At 29.1% G+C, this 15,441-nt stretch overlaps 1 protein-coding gene across 2 annotated transcripts in view; it reads left to right on the forward strand.

The window, feature by feature from the left end:
* Window positions 1-3,588: 3,588 nt before the first annotated feature.
* The window catches only part of LOC136974827 (pituitary homeobox x-like), a 33,702-nt gene continuing 21,849 nt past the window's right edge, over window positions 3,589-15,441 (forward strand). The window contains exon 1 of one of the 2 annotated variants that reach the window (XM_067269784.1): window positions 3,589-4,196. In XM_067269784.1, coding sequence (XP_067125885.1) covers window positions 3,908-4,196 — 289 coding nt within the window. In that variant the 5' untranslated portion in view covers window positions 3,589-3,907. Of the gene's footprint in view, window positions 4,209-15,441 lie in introns of both variants that reach the window. The other variant, XM_067269783.1, reaches the window with a different exon arrangement.

Consider the following 15,441-nt stretch of genomic DNA (forward strand, 5'->3'; position numbering starts at 1 on the left):
AGTCTTTCTCTGCACCTCTAAATTGACAGAGACAAAAACATTAAAACTATCTACAAACAATAAATGATGACAGATGAGTGCAGATTAACCAGATGTAATAAATATGGGCCTATATGAATCCCAGCTCTAAAAGTAAATATATTTGTGTTTTTAAATAGCGAATATGCCTACAAATGTGATAATTAATCACGAAATTATATATTTAAAAAATTAATGTGGCGAAGAAATAAATTAGTTGGTCGAATATGAATTTGATGTTAGACGCAGGAAAAGAAGTTGTGTGAATTTTACTTAATAAGATTTGTGTGGAGATGAAGGCGATTCGAGTCGACAAGGTAGAAGAAAAAATGCGGAAAGAATGACAATTATCGAGAAAGATAGATGCAACACCATTGTTGCTACAAATTGCCACTTACGCAATAGTGAGAAGCGGTTGACATTAATCTTAATTTGATCTATCCGTTGTCAAATTTGCTGGACACCACGCCAGCTATTTCCATGGTAACAATCCACCGATTATATGTGCCGGCAAAGTGGGATTGGACAAATAATGACGGGCTGTACAATCGGGCGAACTGTTTTATGTATCTTATCCTCATCTGTGTCATGCCATGCATTTAGATGGCTATTACAGCTCCAGTAGCAGACAAAATATCTCCGTCATTGGCAGTCGGCGGCCGTGATGTGTCCCTACGGACCTACGCTTAATCCGCCTGTCTCTACGTCCCGCCATCTTGAACCGGACGACCACGCACACTCCATCGGGTTATAGCACTTTAAATATACGTGATTTGACATCCTGCTGCTGCGGCCTTTGTAACGTTTTCTCGTTTCCATCTATCGCTAGGCTACAGATAGCAATTCTCGCTTTTAATTAGGCGAGAGGTGCAGTGTGAGAAGTGATGAATGGAGAGCAACGGCAACCTGTAGGTAGCTCTAGAATGATGTATGATGGAGTTAGTGGAAAAGTATGTAATTGTAGATTTATTCGGTGAGCGACTACCACATCTTCACCCTTCTGTTTCTCCCTAGGAATCTAAGCCTTTTAGGTTCCAAAGGATTTAACAGAATATCGTTTGACTTTCGTGGCAAATCAGGGTAATCCTACCGTAAGCCTAGCACTCCTTTTTCGTGCCGCAGCTACGCAGGAATCCACAGTAAGCCCTTGAAGACTCACGTAAGCTTGGTATAATCACGTTAGGCCTACACATCAGGTTGACTGGAGAGCGAGGCTGTGAAGCCGCGTGTCTCACCCCCCTTCCCCCGTCATAATTCAGGGCTAAGTGACGGAGTTGCCCCGTCACCCACCTGCAATTTCATCCGTGCCACCAATCACGGATTGTTCCAGTTCGTAGTACTGGAAAGTGACAGGCTAGAAAGCGAATGCAGAAAGACAGGCGAGTTTTTCTACTGCCACCTGCTCCCATTGCAAGCATTGGAGTGACACCGGCATAATAGGATCCAGAACAGGATGGAAAATACTGCGCTGCCTTTTACGCCAACAACTGCTCACGTTGTGTTGAACTGTTGCATACATCAAACTGATACAAATATACATTACATCCCTGAATATAATATATGGAAAATTAAAGAACTATCGCATCGAAAATCTCCAGAAACACATAAATAATACTTTTGGTTAGAAAAAATAACTCCAATTTTATCTCCAAGGATTGTTTGAATTCGATATTTTTTATAATCATTATTTTTAAGCTTTTAGACTTTTAATAATTAAAACTTTCCGATATCTTTTTCTATCAGACAGAAGATAGTAAATTATTTTATATGGTGATGATTTACATAAGCCTATTAAATTAAACAACCTGTTTAATTTCCTTGTATTGATTGACTTAGTTGTAATTAGGCTATCTTAAGGTTGAAGATTGAAAGCGATAAAAATAGTCCCTTCGTTCGTCTGCCGTTAACTTATCTATGCAAATACAACAATTAATCTAATAAAAATAGTTCTTCCGAAACTGTTGATTTATAAAATAAAATAACGATTAATTATAAATTTAATATAAAAAATATTTTTAAAAAAGCTTAATATTTTATTATGCTGTTTTTGCTGCGGCTTCTACAAAAAAACTACACTTTTAAAAAACTAAACGTGAGGCGATGTCATAAGCTTAGATCAACTTTATAAATTAATCCACTATTTAATTTGTATTCCGCTAAAGATAATGCATTCAATAAGGTACGGATAAAAAAAATTTTTTTAAATCAATATTTTATGTAAAAACTTAAAAATAAAATATATATCAAAATATAATATAATAAAAAGATTTATTACATTTTAAATACAATAAAAATGTTAGTATTATATTAATAATATATATCTATGTTAAGATTTAAAATAAAATATCCTAAACTGCAAAACTGAATATTATTATTCTTTTTATTATTTTCTATAATAAGCAATTGCTAATTATTTTCTAAGTAATTTAAAAATTGCAATGAGTTCACATTCAATTTCTTTTTTCAAAAACAAATTTGTAGTATTATCTAAGAGACATTTTACAAGTATACATTTATATTATTTATACAGTCGTAAAAAATATAAATATGATATAGGTATATTTATATTTTCTGTAAAGTTCTCTTAACGTACTCTCTTTTTCTTTGCATTATTTGAAAAAGTTTTACAATTTCAAACGATAGCAGCGATTTTTGTTTAAATGTAAAAACAAACATAAAAAAAGAAAAATTGAATCCATGTTTATTGTATTACACCTGTAAATGCAGCTTCTCTCGAAAAAGGATTACTAGGAAGCTATGCAGAGAAAACAAGATTTTCTTTCCTAGTAAATTACCTGTAATTTTCTAGTGTATTCAGTTACAAGTCATAAGCTGATTTTATTGACGGTAATTTTTATATTATAACCAATATCTGTTATTTCAAACGTCATAACGTTTTATTATAATTAAGAGTTCTTTATTCTCAATATCGGATATATGAAATTAATTGAATTTTATATCTAGACGATAATCTATTTATTGTTTTACGGAAATATAAGTAATTTTGATAGGCCTTTATTGGTTTCTATGAATTATTTTCTATTCATTTGAATCGTAAATATTAAATATTTATTTTTATATAAATATAGATTATTACTTTTATATTTATTGCTTCCGGTAGCCTGAATTTTTTATGTTACTCGATTAAAGTAATGGTTATTACCCTAAAGTGAACATCAGCATATTCCAAGGCAGAGTTATTTCCGTAAATTGTTTATGATAACATTATCATAAACAATGATGGGTGCTAGAGTAGGAGGCGGATTATTGGTGGGACGCGGGTTTAATCGTGTCCATTGCACGATATTTGTTTTTATTGGCGCAGTATTAAAAATTATTATCTGTTGGAGGAAGAGTATTTATTAAATGAGAGAATCCTAAACACAATAAAAAGCCATAATATGAAGAGTCCTAACGACCGCCCCACCAGCCATAGCGGCCAGCTGATAAGTCGGAAGCAAGGTATATCGGGATTGGCAGCGATATTACGTCATGACTGGTGGGCGGAGTCGGGTGAGAGCGAACCACTAGTAAGGCTGTTGAAGTGGAGGGTAGCGGGATGGACTCAGTGATAGCAGGACTAGACAGTGAGAGGGCAAGGTTCTGGAAGGATTTAGCGGAGAGGCGTGACCGAGCTGGTAACACTGCGTCTAGTAACGTGGCCAGGGGAACGTCTACAGACCCCAGCCCAGCCGGCAAGATCCCTTCGTTAGAGCGTCCTGGATTTTCCCACCGACAACCAGTGATGTATATTGCCTAGAGCGAGGCTCTCTAAATCCCCTTTCTGATCGCCTGGCAAGATTACTCCGGCCCTAAGCCTCGTGCCCAAATCACAGGCTTAGGTAGCAGCCACTCAGTCGGTACACTACTAATCCATCGTAATTGATAGATGGACTCATTAAACGACTCCCTGTGCCTGCAAGACTTGGTGGCGGGCGTCGGATCGCCAACACATCACATCGCCGGCGACCCGACGGTCATGCCAGTGGCTGTCAGTTCACACCATGGCCCGATGGGACCCATAGGACCTGTGACCTCGAGTGTGCCACCGCCACCCCTCGCTACCCAACTAGGGTGTCACATCACCCACGCACCGGGTCTTACACCAACGTCGGTGTCTTGCTCGACGTCTTCTGGAAACGTTCATGATTCTCACCATCTGGAACCGAAGAAACGAGGTAGGATGGCCTGTAAGTGACCGGGTTTAAGACATCCCGTTTTCTTCTCTTACTTCTTGTATGTGTTAGTTGTATGTAATATGTTAGGAATAGAAACGAGTTGCACGATAGCAAACATGTTGATTCGACATGTTGGAAGGTTAAGATTATTGTGGACGCAATAATTCTAGGTATCTATCAGATTACACATTCTGATACAATCCGTGACAAGCAAAAGTCACAGAAACACTATAACCTGTCTAACCCGTAACCGAGATTGCTTGAGACAAGTTAAGCCCGCAGAAAATCCCACGGTGTTATATTCGAGGCCAGATTCCTTGAGACAACTTAAGCCTACAAGAAAGTCGACCAGTTGTGCATTCTCTTACATATTTCTCGAGACAAGATAAGCCACGTAAAAGTGAGTATAGTTGCAGAACAATCGACAGGATCTCTCTAGAGGAAACTTCGATGATATTACTGATCAATTTATAAACCGAATTTTGAACATATTTTCCAAACCGTCATTTATCTTGAGGTACAAACTCGTAATGACTGAAGGCTATCTATTGTCTCTTCCATAATTTTAAGTTTTCACTGTTTTTATTAGTCGGATAAAACTAAATTGTATCGAATCAGGCTTACGGTTATACTCTAGAAATGCATTTTATCCTAAGAAATATTGCAAGTTTCGTTCAGAGGAAAAATGGATTGGGACTAAAATTTTGCGTATTTGCACGACATGTCAAGCTAAAACATTAATTCCTCTTCTAAAATTATTTATATAAAATTTTTGATTGTCGAAGTAAAGCTTGTTTCGAATTTAAATTCAAAATAGTCTTCTCGAAATTTAATTTATGTTGTTTCAGATTTGCAACACAAAACATTTCGATAGGCTATAAACATTGTTCGATTTAAGTACCCAAAGAATCATTTCATAAGTCAAGAAAAATCATCTTGGCGTATATTTGAATATTATGATGTTTCCAGTTAATTTGGTGCATATTATATGATAATTTAATATTAATTTTACTTAAATTAATTAAATATATTGTATTTTAAAGCCATTTAATTGTTTAGGATTAATAAGTAACGGGATTATAAAAGGTGATCTCACACAAAATAAACATTATTGGAAGCCAACCGTAGAAGAAGAGTATTAAAGAAAGGGATCAAATTCCAAATTCTATTTTGTCAGCTTATTTCTTTGCCTATAAACTGATGACAAGAGTTGTTGATACCCTTGTAATTATCCTTCCTAAATAGGATTAAGCGAAATATATTTTTACCTGGATTATTTTTCTTTGTTGGTTCTAACAGAAAAACTATTAATTATAAGAATACTTTATAAGATGGAGGATTAAGTTGAGTAAAGAGAAAGACTGAAAGAATTGATAACTTTATCGTAAACATGTTTGAACATAATGAGTGAATGTGCAATATTGTTGATACATTAGTCATTTAAAAGATTTAATAGATCCACACTACATTGAAAATAAATGTTGCTTTTTTTAAAGGCATCATCACAAACTTTTACTTCTTTTATTCTGTTATTCTATTTAATATTTAATTCTCATAAGATTGCAACTGTTATATTTTAATAATGAAAAAGCTTATTTTAAAAATTTAGTTCTTAACTTACTAGAAAAAAAATACTCATTTCTCTATCTTATTTCGTTAACTATTCATTAAAGAATTAACGTTTTTTTATAATAAAAATACTTATCTTAGATAATAGAAAGGATCTTATTATAGAAAGAAATCTGCAAAATGTTCATAAAATTATAATCTTTATAGGCCGTGTAAGAAACAAAGGCTTAAAAATTATCAGAAATTCGAAAAAATAACTAATAATTTATAATTATAAATAAATAAAAACTTCCTTGTAGAAATGATATTGTTGATGTTGTTTATTATCATTTTCCATGTTTGCATCTTTTATAGATTTTTTAAGAAACGTTTAAATAAACTTACAAAATATTTTAACTTGTTTTATATTCCAACTACAATAATATCAAAAAATCAATTGAAGAATATCAATTCACAAAATTCTAGCAATGTTTAAAGTATGCATAAGTCAAATCTATTGCTTCTTTCTTTTCTTTGAGTTAAACAATTCAAAAATCTTCGACAATGATTCTTTCGCATTCCTATCAATATATTTATAGAGCTGTCTGGTCGGACACTTGCTTTGCTCTTTTGTTAGTCAACTTCTGTTTTCCTCTTCATATTTTTCTATAAAAAGATAAAATGCTGACGTAATGATTTTTAGAATGCGAATATCAAAATTAAGCAAACTGTTTGATTTCCTAATATACTACATATACTGTAATATAATAAAACTTGAAATCAATTAAAAGATGCATGACTTCGGTGGATAATGTTATATAAATTTTTTAAATAGATGCATAGCATTTTCATGCTAAAATTCATTAATGTGTATCGACCTGTATTGTTAGGTCAATGTAATGATTATTACTGCTTGGTTTTAGATATCTTCCTTCCCCACATCTCAAATTTTAGTACTAGGAAAATTTATGTTCACTTAAAATGTTAGATCTAAATTTAAAACTATTAAATTATTAAATGTTATATTTAATAAAGTATAATAATTAACTGAGTAACAAACATTTATGAGGGCGTTTAACAATAGAAGAAAGGCATACAAATATACTTATTTCAGGCCGTAATCAAATTTTAATACAAAATATCTGTACTATTAAACTGATATTTTAAATGTTTATTATTCCGAATTCTTATAAAAATATTGAAAATTGTGATTTCATTGATCTTTCTTTTCTACATTAAGACAAACAACCTAAACAGAGATTAGAACTTATCTATCGTAACCAAACCATTTCAAACAATTTCTTGCCAAACGGCTTTTGACATTTAGGCCTAAAAACAGTAAGAACAGAACCATTGTTGTGCGTTTATTTTAGTTTGTTTAACGTCTTCGTTATAGTGACAGGGACAAGCTAAACTTACAATGAGTTGTTGACAGTCGAATGAACTCTTGACCATATTGAGTTTGATCATAATTCATTGTTTACATCAATAAATATACAAAATAGAAATAAATTTAAACTCTAGTTAAACAATTTAATTTGGTTTTTAAAATGGAAATGAAAATATATTTTGCATAATTAAATGATTATTGCACATTTTCAGAAGTAGCCTATATTTTAACATACAATTAGAATATTAACTTAAATATAGAATAACAACAAGTACAAATTTTAATTAAATTGAACAAAATGTTTTAATTATATTTCGCTTCATTCATGAAATCGCTTCATCTTTTGATTTTCATATAAAATTGGAGAGATTAAAGATATTTGTGTTAAAATATTGCTTAAGTAAGTTATATAGAGACAACAAATTAATCAGTTTTAAAAATATATTGTCGATCTATAGTGTTCTTTCAACCTGTTCGCATCACTATGTCCATGACAGCTGCAGTGCGCTGGCTAAGGTGGCAATTCACTGTATTAAGTAGGATTTACATGGAATCTCTAGATTAAATGTCACACAAAGAATAGGAAAGAATTGCGGAAATTAGTTAGAGCTGATGTTAAGTCTCTTTCATTGTCACTTGCTTTGTAGGCAGGTAAATGAAATGGTGTTACTTCGCTCGTTGAATATTCTACATGCCGACTTGAAACACACAAGGTCCACAAATTTTTAGATTATAATACTAATTATTTGTAATCTTAACAGTTCTTATCCAAAATATTTTATATACAGTCAGGAGAAAATAATATTACTAAAATCATGTTTCTAATTTCAAATCTGTGTTAAATCTATGCAATAGACGAAAAATGATCTCGTATCCCGTTTTTGATGAAGAAACTATAATGCTTTGGGTTAAGTAACTATAGATATATAATATTTTATTCATACGACATTGAGATTTTTGGCGTAGGCCTTAAAAGTAAATCACGTAAAATGACTTCATTTAAGTGATTAAAATTAATCTTCTAACATCATTAACATTTATTAAAGATTTCAAGTTACAAAAGCATATTTAATTCTAATTATTTTTTTATAATTTAATATTAAATATTTTCTTAAACATCATTAACTGTAAGCAGTTAACTAAAAATATACCTTGGATAGACTCCATAGGCCTAAGTGTTAAAATAAAATATTAAAGACCAATATAAACAATTTTGCATGAAAAGCATTGAGTTTTACGAATAAGAATTAAATTTATCTTATATTTAGGCTTCAGATCGAAAAACGCAGTATTTGTACACTTATTATAGTGTCTCGTGTATACGTACGAAATAAAAATATTACTTTGTCTTATAAATGAAATGAAAAAAAACGAGTTTAGTGAAAATTGTCCAAATAATTCAAATATCAAAGATAATTTAAAACTTTTTCTGTTTAGTTTTGTTATCAGCTTTATTTTATAAATTCAATATTTACATGTAAGTTGTATATTATTAATAATCTATACTAAGCTAAAATGAATATATTTTGAAATTTCCAACGATAAGATCTGAAGTTAATAGATAAAATCGCTTAGATGCTGCGATACGTATTTTGTTTATTTTTAAGGTACATAGTTTACTCTTGAATAAATATTTATTTATTTAAAATAAATTCACTCAGAACGGGAAGAGTTTCGTTTAGAAGAGGACAGTAGACGAATCTCCTCAGCAGATACCGTCGGATTCATATAATGATTTGCCTGAAGACTTCTTATAGTTCGACTGTATAGCCCTCTATTTTTTCTTATCTAATGGAATCTAAAAACATTTTCGTTCCAAGCAATTAGATTTGGACAGCAATCGTTAGAGATCAAGATTGATGAATCGAATCTGAATGGTTTTGTGGATGACATGGAGTCGGTTTTAACCTTTATTATATAAATCCTCTCACTTTATGGATCTAGGCCTAATATCTTTCGTTCCTTTCATGTTTTCTCATCCTTTAACAAAATAAGTTAATTTAGAAAATAAAATCCCCAATTTTCGTTAGTCAAACTTCATTTTTTTTTCGAAACTAAACTTAGTCAAGAACTAAATGTCTACCTTTCTGTAACAGAAGTCTTATTTACTTCTGTTATTATTCGTATAATAGGCCTATAACAAATTAGATTAGTCTATTGGCTAGAGATTAACAAATCAGATTAGACTTAATCGTTTCTTGGATTTAAATTAATTCAACGATTGAGTTTAACAGCACGTCGATAGATTTCGTAGTGATTATAAAGGAATTATATATTTAAGTCTTTGACTTATGATATCGCAAGCCCAAAGTAGATATTAAAAGCAAAAGCTTATTTCTTTATAACCATAAAATGATAATATTCAAATTTATAAACTTTAAATCTGTTGTGAATGCAAACGGCCTATTAAATATAGGTAAGCCTAACTTGCAATATTAACATGGAAAATGAATAGTAAGAGTTAAGAAACACAACTTTAGTAATTGATTAACAGCTAATGAATAATTCAATAAATATTTTATTTTTATCGTATTAAGTTTTACATATTAATTAATTTCATATTATTACTTTCAGATAAATATAAATTTTTAATTATACTCTGAATTGGGCTAAGAATAGATCTAAATTGTCTATAATTAAGATAAATTAAATACTAAAACTTAAATACAGAATAATTTTTGAAAAAAATATCAAAACTTACATTTTGGCCTCTATTATACATTTAAGTTTGGTATCGTTAGTAGATCATTTTTAATATGTTCTTATATAGTAATAAATGTAACTTTTTTAAAAAAGTTCTCAGCCTTTGTATGGATTTATAAAAACCTGTCCGTAGGTAAAATAGTACAGGCCTAAGCCGAATTTGCATTTGCCGTATATTTTGGAACTGTTATATTGCCGAAAATATTAGCGTAGTTTTTAATCAACTGACTTATTTAAATGCTACATCATTAATAAGATAATAACATATTCTATTTATAAGATTCTATTGTCTCAAAAATTATTTTAGTTTTTTAGCGAATCGCTTTTCATTCCGCATAGTTATTTCAATTTCTAACTCTTTCAGAGGCCTACTCACACAATATTCAAGTTTAAATCTATTTATTGTCTCCAATAAAATGCAGAATAACAATCTTTAGGTAAATAAATGTCTTCGAAAAGCTGTTAAGGATTACATATGAGAAAAGTACTTCTTAACAAATAGATATATTTATAGGACTGGATATTAGCTATCACCTTGTTAAGTTGGAGAACACGTGTTTCTAAACTGACAAATTCTCGTTGCATTCACCTTCTGGAGAACTGTTTAAGTGCTGTCAATTGACCGAGACTAGAGAAGTGTCCAGTTACTGCACATAGGAGGAATCCCTCGTCACTTCGTTACCCCTAAGTGGGTAAGAGCTGTGTTAAACTTTCACCCGGACTAATCCAGTTGCTGAAGGAATTTTGAGATTTGTTAGCCTATCTTTGATCTACTTGTTTTAACTACAACTTGATATGATTTCTAAATTGTTTAGCTTTTTGCGTTTGTGTAATTTTGAACCTGATGCCCACGTAGAATATCTTTACGCTATATTAATTTTATATAAACAGAAAATAATTGCCAAGTTTTTATTTTAAATACCATATCTTTTTGCTGAATTGTCTGAATAATTCTAATTAAACTAAATTTTAATTTTTAAAAATTTTCTAAAATTAATATTTAGATGTTTAAAATTAATTACACGGTTGCATATCTGCAATCATCAGGTTATTTTACAGAGCTTATTTTTTTAAAATAAATTTTTATTAAAGAAAACCTATTTTAAACATGTTGATAACTACATTTTAAAATCTTGTTTGTTATTTTAACTTGAATTATAGCAAGGCTTTATGTCCAATTTATTTCTGATTGAGTTAAAGTATCTGTTCACTTAAACAAAGAAAACATTTAATATAAACAAACTCTCGGAAAATAAAAGTGTCGTTTTATACTATAATAAAATTTTTTATTTGTTAAATCTATTCATTATTTTAGTGTAGAATCAAATCTGTGTGGTAATAAATTAATAACACGCATGAAAACTGCGTAGATACGATAACTTATCATTTATTTCCTGAGCAAATGCATATAAGTGTTATCGGGCATTGTTTATGTAGAAGGTTAGTCGGAGGCCTGCACGGTGGCTATAGATACGCTCTTTTATCGCGAATAGTATAAATCAACCAAAAACAGTTTAGCCAAACTAAATAGCGATTGTTAAATGCAAGATTGTGCATTTCGTAAGTCTAAAGAAAATTTAGTAAACCGTATTTAGAATTTCCAGACAATTATTACATGTTATGGTAATAAGCTTACTTTAACGTTACATTCTGACCTTTATAAATACCTACTGCACGTTTGACAAAACATGTTTGAATAAAATCTACAGGACCGTAATTATTACTTTTCATTTCTTATATGTGTTTGTTAGATTTTCTATAAAAATTTTATAATAAAATAGTTTGTAATAGGAAAGATTTGTTAGAGATTCATGTTGATAAAATTATGAGTAATTTTCGCGATGCCCCACGCTAAGAAATTGATTCTGGATGGAATGAAATGTGACACTGTGAGACACTCTTACATTATTGACAGACATAATGAATAGTTGGCAATTGCCTGCAGCTCTAAACCATTTTGGCCAAGAAGAGATAACCTGTAATAAAAACACACTTATCTCCGTAACAAAGTGCTGTTTAATAAAATTTTTATCATAATCCTGTATATCCACAATTTGACGACAAACCGAGAAGTTCTATAATCTAAGAAACGAAAAATATTATTATTCTGATTTATTCTGAACTTTTTACTTCAGAAAACTGCATAAAACTTTGAATAACATAATACTTTTAAAATATTTATAGCATTCCATGATAAAGACTAATCAATGTAAGTCTAATAACAAGAGAGCCTATAGTTATAAAATACTTATCAAAAAAGAATTTATAGGAAATAAGCAAATCTATCGTCCCAGCCTTCAAAATTAGTTTATCGTCCACGAACTCGACAGAATTTTAAGAGAGCCACCCATGAAGAATTCATATTATTACCTATAATTCTTTAAATGCAATTCTCCGAATTACCACCCACAATACAAAGAAGAATAAGGACAATATTTTACAACTGATATGAAATATAGTAGAGTTAAAGATAGTCCTAGTACTACAGACCTAAATGAATACGGCCAAAATGAAAAATGGTTTGTTTGTTTTTCATTAAGAGCAGTTAAAAACTCACCATATCGCATAGATTGTAATAGGAGCCTTTAAAACCAACTTGTACGGCTTTTCCGAGCAAGAGTATCGTGTTTTATTTATAACGGAGATATTGCATTATGGAAACTATGCCGGAAAAACATCCGAGTGCGTTCACACCTATTTCGTTTACAGAGTTTTTAAAATGATTTTTATGAGTTTTTCATTTCATATTAGTTATCTGAATACTAAAATGCCAACTAGCTAGCCTACTTGCTAAAAACTCGAATCGTTTTTGATCTAGGCCTATCCTAGAACAGCCGTTAAACTACGTTATATTAGATTCTATAACAACCTCCTAAAATATATATAAACGAAATAGTTTTCTAAAAATAGATTATTTTCTACATCTGTTAGATCTTCATTTAATTATCGGTAATAATTTTACTAAATGTAGGGTTGTTTTCTTTGGTGATAATATTAAAAATTTTAAGACAATGCAATTTATAGAACACAAAACTTGCGATTGCAAGTATCAGGATTTCATTTTCATGAATTTATTAATTATTATAATTTAATTTTTATACGAGTAATTATAATGGTTTTCTTTTAAAAATTTAAATTCTAGTTAGTTTTAATAATTTATTTTATTTTAAAGAACACAGAGAATTAATATATATTATTTAGGCATGCTTTAATTTAAAATTTGACATACAAACTGTGCAAATAAATAATTGGATATTTAATGGCATTCGTAACTTTCATGAACATCAAAAGATCAGCTATTTCTATTCGTAATGAATTATTTCATAATTTTACGTCAACTACAGTTTTCCTCATTTAAAACTAAAAAACAGGTATTCTAAGAAAAAGATTATATGATAAACATTAATTATAATATCTAATACTTGATCATTCCATTCATTTAATTTTATTAAATCGGAACAATTTAAACAGCTTAATTTAATGACTTTGAAGGAAAAAGTTAGCATAAACATACATTATTTTTATACACAAAATTAAAATGGGCTTAATACTCTCAAAAGTAATCGTACAAAAATGAATATATTAAATCAAGTTACTAACGTGTATTTAAATATATAATGTAATACAACCAGCCGATAAATATTTTACAAATTGTTATTTTTAACAAGGATAGAGAGAAAACACGGAAAAATTAAATTTTTCTAAGTCACGGATGAATTACTTCTCTATCATATACAGCCAGTTGCTTATTTCTTGCTAAAGAAGAAAATATAATTAAAAAAAAATCAGATATATTAAATATTCTACAGAATTTTCAATTGTTGTCAATACTTTAAACATCGCTTCAGTTCATTCTCATTAAGCCGATTTTTTTGTATTTTATTGCATTGTAATTATATAATTGTCCTCGTGTAATTTACAATAATAAATGTTGCTTATTCATCCCATTTTTAATTGATAAAATTTAATGATTATACATCTCAATATGTTTTAGTTTTTATTATAAAATGCTAAAATATATAAAATCTGTAAAATAAAACTGTAGAATAATATAAACTAAATTACATCTTGTTAAGTTTATAGGCCTATAATAATTTTATTATAAATAGTTATAATATTTGAAATACTGTACTATTATTAAAATAATTTTATAAATATAAAACTAATTTAGGCTAAGAAATATGCTCATTAAAGATATACATGTACTGTACAGTACATACATATAATTTTATGTAAAATGAAATGATTAATTTATAGTAGCTACCATTTATAAGCAAATGAGTTCTTTAGAATTCTAAAATGTATTCTTAACAAAATTTTCTTTGATATAGATTATAAAATATCCTATAAATCAAATATAGAATTAGTTAAATTCTAATCCTGATTAATTTACGAGTTTATCAGAGTAATTTAAATTATAAAGCTATAATAGAGTTCTAATAAATAAAGAAAAACAGAAGCACATTCATTCCATGTAAAGAAACATTTTATAAGAAATTATTATTTATTTTTTAAAATTCAATAAAGTATAATCTGAGGAATAAAATTTTATTTTATTGCTACAAAATTGTGTTTTCAGTAGGCCCTAATCCATGTCTATCTAAATTATAACAAGGAAGTATTTTTCTTTCTGATAAGATTTTTATGATTTAACTGCCGAATATATCTAATATTTCTAACTTATCTTTCTCCTAATCTAAATTAAAGTTACTAAAATTTTCCGAACTTTTAGTACCTTTTAATAGATACTTTGTTATAAATATTTATTACTTAATTAGACCTGTAATTTATAAATTACAGTTTTACAAAATTGACTTTCAATTCCGAAAGTTCTTGACATTAAATTAATTTTAGATTTAAAAAACGTTGTTAAAATAAAATCTTGAAAAATAATTATGAAAATAATTGAACAGGTAAGTTAATTAATGAGTTTAAATATTTTTTTTCTTTAAATACGATTCACATTTTCTTTCAATTTAGACAATTTAAATATCAAACTTTATGGTTGAATATGTGTATTTTTTTAAATTTAATCGATTCTCAAATATAATAGGCCCAATGGAAAATTATTTATCTTATTAGTTTACCTAAAATTAGTCTATTATAAGTGTTTTCGGCTGTTTTGGACTACAATAGGCCTATAAATTTTAAATGATATATATTAATATTTTAGGAATTATATTACTATTGTTTGATTCGTTGAATAAATTTACTAAACAGGATCGCCATTCTAAATTGAATCGTTAAAACGATAGAAAATAGAAAAATTTCGGAATTTTTCCTTAGCATAGTTCTCTGATTAGGTTTAGAGAAGACATCCCTAACGCTTATAATATAGGTTAATTTTTAATTCCGAGATATATACGTTATTTTAACAATGGACAAAAATAACAAAATGCTATAGGAAAAATCTAATTACTAGTTATAATTTAAATAACTACTTAAGCTTATATATATATAGCCTATTATATTTTTACGTCAAATCGTTTTAAGTCAAATGAATCACAAAATTTTAAAAATATAATTAATTTTTTATAAAAGATGTTAGATTTAATCTTATAGAATATGAATTTTTATTTAAATAGTCTCTATCGCTTTGATTAA

Source organism: Centruroides vittatus, unplaced genomic scaffold, assembly GCF_030686945.1.
Source record: "Centruroides vittatus isolate TY-2023 unplaced genomic scaffold, ASM3068694v2 contig_357, whole genome shotgun sequence".
In the NCBI taxonomy this organism is placed as follows: Eukaryota; Metazoa; Arthropoda; class Arachnida; order Scorpiones; family Buthidae; genus Centruroides; species Centruroides vittatus.